This window comes from Xenia sp. Carnegie-2017, unplaced genomic scaffold (genome assembly GCF_021976095.1).
Source record: "Xenia sp. Carnegie-2017 unplaced genomic scaffold, XeniaSp_v1 HiC_scaffold_19, whole genome shotgun sequence".
Classification (NCBI taxonomy): Eukaryota; Metazoa; Cnidaria; class Anthozoa; order Malacalcyonacea; family Xeniidae; genus Xenia; species Xenia sp. Carnegie-2017.
The window spans coordinates 2687494-2699034 of record NW_025813481.1 but is presented as its reverse complement, the minus strand read 5'-3'; the positions used below and the strand labels follow the sequence as shown (position 1 = coordinate 2699034).

The following is an 11541-nucleotide window of genomic DNA, read 5'->3' as shown; positions in this document are numbered from 1 at the left end:
TTGGCTATTTGGCGGTGGCATATTTGCGTCTAAAAAATGCAAACAATGAAATACACTGCTCATTTGTAATTGAGAAGGCTAGACTCGCTCCAAGAAGGGAGATTTCTATACCAAGACTGGAATTAACGGCTCATTTCCGTAAGCCTTTCGAAGATTATTCGAGAAGAATTGGATTTGGTAGTGCAAGGAGTTTGTTACTGGGCAGATTCAACGTCAGTCCTCAAATGTATTAACAACGAAAGCAAAAGATTTCACACATTCGAGTCCAACCGTTTGTCAGTGATTCGTAGTGGATCGCACCTATCCGAGTGGAATTACGTGAACCGGGACGACAATGCCGCTGATGAAGGCTCCAAGGGCGTTAAATCGCACATGTTAAGAAACAAAGGCCAATTGTTAAAAGGTCCTGCATTCCTTTGAGAGGATGAAAGTCATTGGCCAAAGGGGATAACTATTCCTGAACTAAAGGATGAAGACCGACAAGTAAGGAAGGAAGCCCTAATTTACGTGACTGCAGAACGGCCTCGCTTATTGGATATGTTGATTTCACGCCACTCCATTTGATGGAAGTTAAGGTGTTCTGTTGCTTGGTTGTTACGTTATAAGGATTATCTTCTAAGCAAGGCGAGACAAAGGGAAGTTATTTCTGGTCCACATTTGGAATCGGAATTTAAAGTTGGACGACCAACAATGGAAGAATTGGATGCTGCCGAAAGTGAGATCTTCGCATATGTACAGAACACCACATTCTCTCAAGAACTGAACTGCTTGCAGTTCCAGAAAATAGCAAAGAGCTTGACAAGGCACTACTACGAAAATCAAGAATCTCCATTTGACTATTAAATCCAAAGATGGTGAACGGCTTACTAAAGGTTGGAGGCAAGCTTGTTAATGCACCAATCAATGGGAAATCAAAACATCCTATTATTCTACCCTTCAAGCATCCCGTCACAGATATGATAATTCGTCCACATCCTGCTGAAGTAGTTCATATGGGTCAAGAATCCGTCTTATCATCACTAAGAAAGGAGTTCTGGATAATTAAAGGAAGAAAAGCAGTTCGAAACGTTGTACGAAGTTGCCTAGCTTGTCAAAGAAGAAAGGCTCGTTTGGGTGAGCAGCTAATGTCAGATCTACAAGAAAGCCGAGTGACACCTCAAAAATCTCCTTTTACTAATGTAGGAATTGATTATTTTGGACCCATGCTGGTTAAGAGGTAGATCGTTGGTGAAAAGATATGGCTGCCTTTTCACATGTTTCACGCTCCTTGGGTACAGACTCGATGATCAACGCTCTCAAGAGATTTATTAGCATTCGAGGATGTCCCATAGCAAATCAGGAGTGATAGAGGAACAAATTTTGTGAGTGCTAACAAGGAACTAATCAAAGGAATTGAAGAATGGGATCAAAGTAAACTTAATAAATTTCTTACGCAAATTTTATACTTTAACCCACCTTTAGCGAGCCATATGGGAGAGAATGATACGATCTGTTAGACAAATCCTCAAAGCAATTCTCAAAGAACAAGTAGTTTCAGACGAAGTCCTGCAAACCGTGATTGCAGAGATGGTTCTAATCCTGAATTCAAGACCTCTCACGCGCCAGTCCTGACGATGAAGATCCTCTAACTCCAAACCACTTATTGCATTTACGCATTTACGAGCAAGTACTAGCTTACCCCCGGGATTATTTGAAAAAAATGATTTGTGCTGTAAGAATTGGAAGCAGGCTCAATACTTGGCAAATGTTTTTTGGTGTAGATGGCTTAAAGAATACTTACCAACATTAATGGAGAGAAAGAAATGGTATATACCGAGACGGTTATAATTTTAAAGAAGACGATCTAGTACTGATAAGACCCAAACTTCAACGAAAGAAAGATTACAAGATGAACACGATAACCTTGATCCGTCCCGTGACTAAAATATGTCTACTTGAGATGGACAATTAAAGTTTATATATCTAAATAATTTAGAATTTGAGAGTTATATTCTTGTTGTGTTATTCAAATTTTACGGTAGCTTAATATTGTTGTAAATGGATTGCTACGTTGCAATTTTCTTTTAGGGGCTGGTGTGGCTACCGTATGATTTGCCGGTTTGGACGGATTGGGAAGAAGGAAGTGGCGTTTGAAAGGATGTGTTTGTTTAGTTAGAGTAAAAGACAAATTTTTGTTGTTGAATGTTGTACGTGGGACCAAACAGTCTTTAAAGTAATTTGAAAACAGTAATTTGAAGATAGTAACTTGAAAGTAGTAAAATGTAATTTGGTTTATTTCATTAAATTGATTATTCCCAAGTTGTATGACGACTCGATAGTCAACATCCTTATTCGTGGTAACCTTCTCCTGACTTGAACAGTCATAAGCAAGCACATGATGGGGTAGCAAATACCTATGACTCGACATCTGCATGCAGTTACTAGACCCAATTCAAAGAGAAGAGACAAAGGCTGTATTGGTATTGGTATATTGTGTAGCTCATTCTTGTCCTTTAGGTTGACTAATGGCTGAAGTGGCTCACTTTAATCTATCATAAAATTTTTGAGTGAGACTAGGTTTTACTGTCAGAACGGCAGCGATCGATGCCTTTATTAAAAAAAAGTATGCAGTGTTGCACGCGGATAGCAGTATTTGATATGAACTGGAGCTCAGGTTTGACAAATAAAGTTTGATCTTAGGCAAATATTGAACTTGTGATAGATGCATATAGGGGTTTTATGTTATGTACCTATCACACAAACTACAGAAAGTTCAAGAACGAAGTAGAAATTGACTTAAAAAGGATAATATCAATACTGTAAGATTTAGTAAAGACCGCAAACGAGCAAAATTTATGCTAAGATCAAATGCGAATTATGGATATCACTTGAATTAGCACGATAAGCGACATCATGAAAACGTACGTCCTTGTTGTAATATTGTGAGATTTCTCCCTTTTATTGCTTAGTCATGTTACTTATATACAGATCATTACTTAATTATAATATACGTAGTATGACGTACGAAATACTAATAATTTGAATAATAACTATACTACACCTCTCCCCAAACTAATTAAATATATTTTTTTTGTATTTTGTATCTATAAGTTCATATATGAAAATATTAATTGTTTCTTTTATAGCTATCTCTATATTAACTTTCAACTTGTCCGTATCGAATAGGGGCTTTTCTTGTACGCAAAGGATACCGCCGTTCTTTTTCCCTTATACTTTCCTCAATGGGTTCTTCTAGACCTTTCCCATTTTCGATCTTCTTGAAAAATGACGAATTACGAGTAAGCAACATTCTATCTTTCTTCGCTGTTACCATTGAACCTTTTCTTTCCACGACTTCACATGGCTTACCATCATAGGATGTTTGTTGTTTATTGTTGGTCGTATCTTTCTTTACTAACACCATATCACCTACTTTAATCTCACTTGTCTTTACGTTCCTGTTATTGTCTGCATGTAATTTCATCTTCAATTTTGCTCTTTCATCCTGTACTCGAATTTTTCCTCTGTATCTTCATAAAATGGTTCTTCAGGTAAACGTACTTTCATTGGTCGACCGAATAAAGCCATAGATGGAGAGGTTTTGGTCGAACTATGAGGTGTGGCACGATAATTTCGCAGGAACCTGTGGATTTCTTGCTTCCAATTTTTCCCTCCATTATCGCAGCCTTTGTCTTTTTGATAGTACGCATAAATCTTTCCACTTCCCCGTTGGCTCGTGGCCAATAAGGAGTAACTTTTCTGTGTTTAAATCCCAAATACTTTGAAAACTCGTAAAATTCCTTGCTATTGAATGGCGGTCCATTGTCTGAACGTATCGTATCTGGTATCCCGAACTCCGAAAGTATCTTATCCAAACAGGGTATAACAGTCTTTGCGGACGTTGATCGGATTACTTCTACAATGGGATATCTGGAAAAATCATCATACAAAACAAACAAATATTCACCTGTGCCTGTAGGAGCTACACCAAAGTCCATACTTAGTTCTTTCCAAGGAGATCTTGGCAACTCTGACATTTTCAATGGTTCCTTTTCACTGACTGGAGTTGTAATCTGACAGGCTAAACACGATTTAACTTTTCATTAACTAACTCATCTATACGTGGAAACCATACCTTTTCACGTAATAACGCTTTCGTTTTGACATTCCCATATGACCTTCATGAGCAATATTCACTACTTTCTCTCGTAAACTTTCTGGTATGATTATTTGATGTTTTCGTAGAATTATACCCGAAGATATGCAAAGTTCATCTTTAAGTTTCTCATATGAACTAAATTCTGCTTGGTTTACTCCTACCATCTTTGAACTCTCAAACCATCTACCTGTTTCAATGGCTCGAATTACTGCTCGAAGAGTAATGTCTTCTCTTGTAGCTTCTTCCAGATCTTTCCTGCTGATTGTTCTTGGAACCGAGTTCTGTGTAACGTAATTAACAAATTCTTCTGCTACTTTCTCTTGCCGGTTGTTTAGTTTCTCATCAGATAAGGGATGACGTGAGAGAAAATCTGCAGGATTTTCAGTTCCAGGTTGAAAACAGATTTCAAAATCATATGGTTGCAATCGCAAGGCCCATCGTTCTAATCTCGCAGATGGCTTTGATGATGGATTTGTGTATATTTTCACCAGCGGCTTGTGATCAGTGACGATGGTGAATTTTCCTCCAAACAAATATAAATGAAAATGTTCGCAGGCCCATACTATAGCTAAAGCTTCTTTTTCCAAGTGAGAATAATTTTTCTCTGTGGTAGTTAGTGATTTACTAGCGTAAGCAATTATTTTCCTTTTTTCTTCTCCCTTTTTCCTCTGCGCCAAGACTGCTGCAATACCAACTGGACTAGCATCTGTGAAAACCTCCGTATCACTATCCGGATCAAAATACGCACTTTCTGGCCCATCTGTTAGTGCTTTCCGTAGGGCTTTCATTGTGTCTTCTTGTTCTCTTGTCCACACGAATGGGGCATCTTTCTTGATAAGTCGACGTAACGGCTCCGTAATTGTGGCATAATGTGGAATAAATCGACAGCAAAAATTGGTCATGCCTAACAAACTTCGTACTTCTCCTACATCTTTAGGATTTGTGCATTCCTTAATTGCTCTCACTTTATTGGGATCCGGCACAATACCATTCTCTGAGAACACATACCCTTGGAATATTAAATTTCTTTTCTTAAACTGACATTTCTCTTTCTTAAGAGTTAGTCCTCGATCTTTAATTCGTTGTAATACCGCGTTCAAATTTGCATCGTGATCTTTCTCGTCTACGCCAAACACCATAATGTCATCACTGATATTAATCACGCCTCTCAGTCCATTCAACGTTTCTCTGATGGCATTTTGGAATATCTCTGCAGCACAGTTTATTCCAAAATTCAAACGTCGAAATCTCCGTAGACCAATGTGTGTTGAGAAGGTTGTCAAATATCTTGATTCTGCATCGAGCTCTAACTGGTTATAGCCTTGATTTAAGTCCAATTTGCTAAACCATACAGCACCATTTAGATCACTTATAATTTCGCCAATCGTCGGAGTCAAATGTCGTTCTCTCTTTATCGCTTTGTTTACTTGTCGCATATCTATACAAACTCGGACCTCCCCATTTTGTTTTGGTACGACCACGACTGGTGAAACCAAGGTGTTGGTCCATCCGTTTTCTCTATGACTCCGCGTTCTTCGTCTTGTTTTAACTGTTTCTCCAAGTCTTTTCTCACATGAAACGGCACCCGACGATGAGGTTGTGCGACAGGTTGTACGTCCTTATCTACGTGTAGATGAACTTGAAACCCTTTCAATTTTCCCAGTCCTTGAAAGACTTCTTGATATTTGTTAATTAGCTCTTCCACTTTGGTATCTTCTCTCACTTTTTCTTGTGCCTTTTCTTTAACGGGTTCCTGTTTAGACTTTGTAGTGCCTTCTATGGATGCAACTATTTGTACCAGGCCCAATTTTTGAGAACTTTTCCAGCTTATCAAGCAACCCGTATTCCCATTAACAACAAAAAATGTCTCCAACCCATATAGTTTATCGGTTTCGACCACACACTGACATTTTCCTTTAATTGATAGTTGTTTCTCCGACCCATAAGGAAGATTTTCTCATTTGCTTGCTGCAATATTGGCTTTTCTTCAATTTGTTAAAATTCACTTCATCCAAGAGATTTACGCTGGAACCGGTATCTGCCATGACTGACACAGGAGTACCATTTATCTTAACTTTAAATTTCGGCAGCTTTTGTTGCGCCGTCAACGTTGAAAATACATATTCATCTTCCATACTTGATTCGGACGTTATTTCTTGCACCGTATTCACTTGTCGAGGTCTTACTTGATTACGTTTTATCTGTCCGTTTCGCTTTGTTGATTCAGCGCGAGAACTTGGATAATTGTCTTGCATCAGCTCTTTGCCTCTTCGATTCTCATGGCAACAAACTTGAAAATGGTTCCATTTTAAACACTGTCGACATTTCTTTCCATATGCCGGGCAATTTGTTTTCCCTGGACGATGCTCACGAGCACAAAATTTGCATTTGATCTTCGATGAATATTCGAAAGCATTTGAGGTTTTATCCGTGGGCGTCTTGATTTGCTTTCTTTTATGCCAAATTCGATTCGTGCTTTCGATGCCTTCTGTTTGTGTTTTTGACATCTCCATTGTTTTTCCCATTTGTAGTAATTTCTCCATCGTTATTTCTGGGTCTGCTAACGCTTTTCTCCGCAATTTTGAAGATGAACCATTTTGTATGATCTGCGTTTTTATCTCTCTGCTTTCTTCATGAAATTCGCAGGATTTGGCTAATTGTTTCAATCTCGTATAGTATGCGGATATGTTTTCTCCTGGGAGTTGTTTCGCTTGACGAAACTTATAAACTTCGAATTCTATATTTTTCTGTGGAGTGAAGTAATTTCGTAACGCTTTCTCCGCTTTTCTAAATACATCTTCTTCTCTGTCTGGCTCGTCGATTTCTAAAGTTTCGAATATCTCATTAACTTCTTCACCGACATAGTGCAGGAGCATCGCCTTCTTTCTTGCGGCGTTTGTGATGTTCATTGCCAACAACAAATTCTCCAATCTTCTTACGTATTTTCCCCAAGCTTTTCTAAGGTCGGGTTCTTCTAGGTTGAACGTCGGGAAGATAGGCAAAGCAGTCATGTTGGAAATGTAGTATCTTTCTCGGGATCAAATCGTATTTCTTCGTCCCTTAATAATCTTTGTCGCCAGATGTAATATTGTGAGATTTCTCCCTTTTATTGCTTAGTCATGTTACTTATATACAGATCATTACTTAATTATAATATACGTAGTATGACGTACGAAATACTAATAATTTGAATAATAACTATACTACACTTGTATGTGTAGTAAAGCTCATAAACTTCTTTGTACCCATTTAATGCATACAACAAAGGTCCATTTTTAACTCTTCAGAGAGTGAAAACATCTTAGTCTGACATTGAACTAGAATTCGTAGCTTGCAACTAGTACGACCAATCGTTTAGGCTATTAGTTAAATTCGTTTGTTTTGTGCAATGTATTGATTTTTGAACAATATTTGCACTTTGTGTATTGTAATGAAGTACAACTAAATTTTTAAGGTTTCATAACTTTCTCCATTTTCAATGTTTGTACTAGACTCCCTAAAGCTTCTAAAAATAAAGATGGAGTATATACTATACTCGTCGACTTTAAACCCACCCCCAAATTTAACTCTGTTCCTACGCCTATGTATCGATCCTATGTATATCTATGAAACACCAAACCATTGGCGTTGTGGCTGGGGTACAGCAAGGGGGGAACACCCCACGAATGATTTAAGGGGAGACACCACTACCAGAAGGCATATGGGGGCCGCCAGAACGCATCTTTACAAATTCCTCTAAATTTATTTCAGGAAACAAAATTCAAACAAATAAAACCACTGAACGGCAGAACGGATCAGAAAAAATGGCGGACGGATCTGTTTCTGCTGAGATTTACCAAAATTGACCAATATTATTTCGCATTGTAATACAATTTGCAATCAGAATGATACAATATTTTGATCTATTCACATCCAACACTTTGTCGCGTTTTTACTCAAAATGACAAGGAACATATAATTAACAGGCACCGCAAAGGATCAATAATTGGGGGGGGGGGCCTAATATTCATATATTCATACATACAGGCTTAAGATCTTTTGAAATCCATTGTTTTCTAAGGATTACAACATGAATATATGAATATGAGCCCCCCCCCAATTATAGATCCTCCGCGGTGCCTGAAACTTGTATGCCGAAGGTTCATCTGAATTGTCAAAAGCTCTTCTTTGATGACGACATTAACTTAAAACTGACTTATTTTGTGTTGTTCAACACCTAAACTTTGTGAATTATAGCTTTGGAAAATCATCCAGTTTGCACAAGTGCTTCTTAAGCTATTTTTATAGTTATTATGGATATTATTATTATCTTACACAAACAATCTCATTAAGGGATTTTGAATCGAAAATGCTTAAAAATATTGGGCGCAAGGAGACGTAAAATATCCTGAGATGACGAGATTACAAGGAAAAGCATAATCAAGGAGTATATGTTGAATGTTAGAAAGTATATCACTACGTATGGAAGATACAATTTATAAGTGCCTTATACATAAATTTGATAGTATAACTTACTTTCATAGTCGGGGTAATATTCTGTTCCTTCACCTTTAGACTCGTAACGTTCTGTCAATTAGACTCAAATATTAGTCAATAAAATTAGACTCAAAAAAAACCTTAAAGATATACCTATAGTTGGTGCATAAAGACATAAAATTTTTAGACGACAATTATCGAGGTAAAAAGATCAATAAAGTGTATGTATGTTCTACGATAAAATGTTGGAAAATATATCCATATTTTTGCATGTATAGCTTACACATAATTTAAGAGGGTCTTGCATAAATTTGATTGTATATAACTTACCGTCATCCATGAAGTAACTTTTCATTCGTTGAAGGCAACTCTATAAATTCTGTATTATCCAAGGTGAATATATCGAACTTAGGAAATTCTGCAATCATGAATACATATTTATCAAATCTTCGTCTTTCTCACTCGTTGAAATGAAAAGATTAAAATAGAATTCTTGCACAGTTTTAATATTTAATCATTAAGGCGTTTAAATTACATATAACATCATAACCTTCAACGCCGTACGTCCATAAAGAAACTTTCCGTGATTATTAGCCTTAACATAGATGAAAATTTATAAAAATTAAACATACGCAGGAAGAAAATTTTCAGAAATTGTACTCATCCTTGTTAAACGTTACTTGTATCAATGTTTTAAAACATCCAACTGTATGAAGTTAATCGTCAAAAATCTACGATAATCATTTGATGCACGCCAAATAAGGGTGTTTTTTTTTACAAATTATTGTCGAAATAAAAATATTTATCATAATAATAGCAAAGTAGCTACATCTTAGGGGAAAGCTTATCATTCACAGATTCTAAAAATTATGATTACCCAACAAAACAACAAAATCACAAAAAATTGTCACAGCAACAAGGTAGCTATAACAAGGTATAGAAAAGACTACTATCGTCAAGTTTCATATTTATAAACTTGATTTAAAACAAATTAAGTGCAATGGTTTACTTTCACCAATTATGATGAAGCTATCACAATCAGGGACACCTTAAACTCAGTAAGGCAATGGTGTCTTTGTCAATGTGAACGTAATTGGAAGTTACTTTTTTCCGTACAAATCTCTACCAAGATATTTAAAAGCATAAATATAGACACAATCCGCTTATTGTAATCACAGCAAATGGAACGTTTTATAGTATAACTGTTTAATGTTTGTGATTAACCAATGATTGCAGTCGACTACATTTAAAAAAAAAACACAGGAGATTCTAAATTTGGACAACCGAATCAAACAAGGCGCTACCATGCAACACCTAATGAGAAGAAAAAAACCTTAAGGGTATTGGCATGTAAGATATACAGTATTAGAATTTAGAATAGTTCGTTCATCTAAAATGCAAGAATTTTTGAAAAATGTGATATTACGCGTGTCAATGACACACTTCATTGCATAACTATTTAAGATGCAACTATTTAAAATAACAAGAAAAAGATCTTTGTTCATTCAATACTAGCGATACCGAGAATTTGTCTATTTTTATTTTCATATTATCATTCTAATCGAATTCTTCCTGGTAAATGTTCAAAATTATTTTTTGTTAACTGTAACTAATAAGAGACTGAAAGATATGTGTTAAAAACAGAAATTGGGGATTTGTACATGGAATTAAAGACTGTTACGCTCAAAAAAACTAAATTGAATTTGTGAAGTCTTTTGTTTTGTATAAAGGTAATAACAAAATGTTAAGAGTTTTTCATTTAGGCATTGGAAGTTAGATTTAATCGCCAAGAGACTGAATTTCTATCTTATAGAAAAACCCAATAGAAACTATTGGCGATTGAATCAAACGCCTGACGCGTGAAATGTTCTTAAAATGGTTATTAGGGTATTGAAAGAATTCACAAATGCAATCTAGAATAGCAACGTGTAGTTTTTATCCAGTAAAGAACATGTTACAACTATGTTTGTAAAAATTCTCTCACCTTTAAAAGTTTCAACAACCTCCACTTCTTCACCGTTTTTCTTCTGTCTGACAGCACGAATGCCTTCTTTTGCAGCTCGTGACCTTGAGAGAAATAAATATTTCTTTTGCAATGTAGCATTTCAAATTCAAAAGATCATAGCTGGAAAAACATGCTTTATGGAGATTTCTCTAAGCAGATTTCGTAAATGACCGCATTTCAGTATGCTCACAATCGTAAAGTTGAAATGTCTTTGAAAAAAGTATCGTCTACAAATAAACAGTTATTACAAATAAGCATTAATTCCAATAAATCTTCCGTAAATTTACCTATAGCAAAACACAAATTGTTTATGAATGGACTGTTTCTTAAATTATTCAACTGGAATTTTCTTTATATCATACTGGATGATGGCTTGGGCAGCAAGAAAAAATCCTTACTTTATCGTTTCTGTCACCATTTTGTTGACCTTGCAACTGCTCATGAAAAAACATCGGACATTCTGTAAATTTGACAAAATGCATTAACAAAAATAGGTACGCTTGCGTACACGTGGGAAGCCTGTGAAACAGGAGACGCAAAAAGATTGAAACAAGTGGAATTGCAGTCACTTTAACACAGGATAAGAATTTTCTAGTATGCATAAATTTAACAGTTCGAAATTGTTGTGAGACCATCCGGCAATTGCGATGAAATATGAGTTATGTTTGATCCCATTTATCTATTCTTCAAGACCTGATATTTAAATTCTGTTTAAACAATATTACTATTTTGAAACATTGAATTCATTGATTGACAACTTGTTTTGTCATGATACTTTGAACTCCAGATACTAACAACAGAATTGTCATTATTTGTGGGGGATTGAAAAAAATGTTTGAACTTTTTGTAAATAAGAAATATGATAAAAAGGCAGTGCATAGAGTGTCATCACAGACATGATGTCTGCCACTCTCTTGTTTTG

General features: G+C 36.0%; 2 protein-coding genes across 3 annotated transcripts in view; both read right to left on the bottom strand.

The window, feature by feature from the left end:
- LOC124438458 (probable serine/threonine-protein kinase ireA) overlaps nt 1-11541 on the bottom strand; it is a 59742-nt gene that overhangs the window by 27340 nt on the left and 20861 nt on the right. The gene's annotated exons all lie outside the window — the stretch shown is intronic.
- On the bottom strand, nt 6055-8120 carry LOC124438754. Its single transcript, XM_046988954.1, has 2 exons — nt 7797-8120; nt 6055-7579 (listed from the first exon to the last, which is right to left on the bottom strand). The coding sequence occupies exon 2, from the start codon at nt 7147-7149 to the stop codon at nt 6055-6057; it is 1095 nt and encodes a 364-aa protein (XP_046844910.1). The 5' UTR covers nt 7150-7579; nt 7797-8120.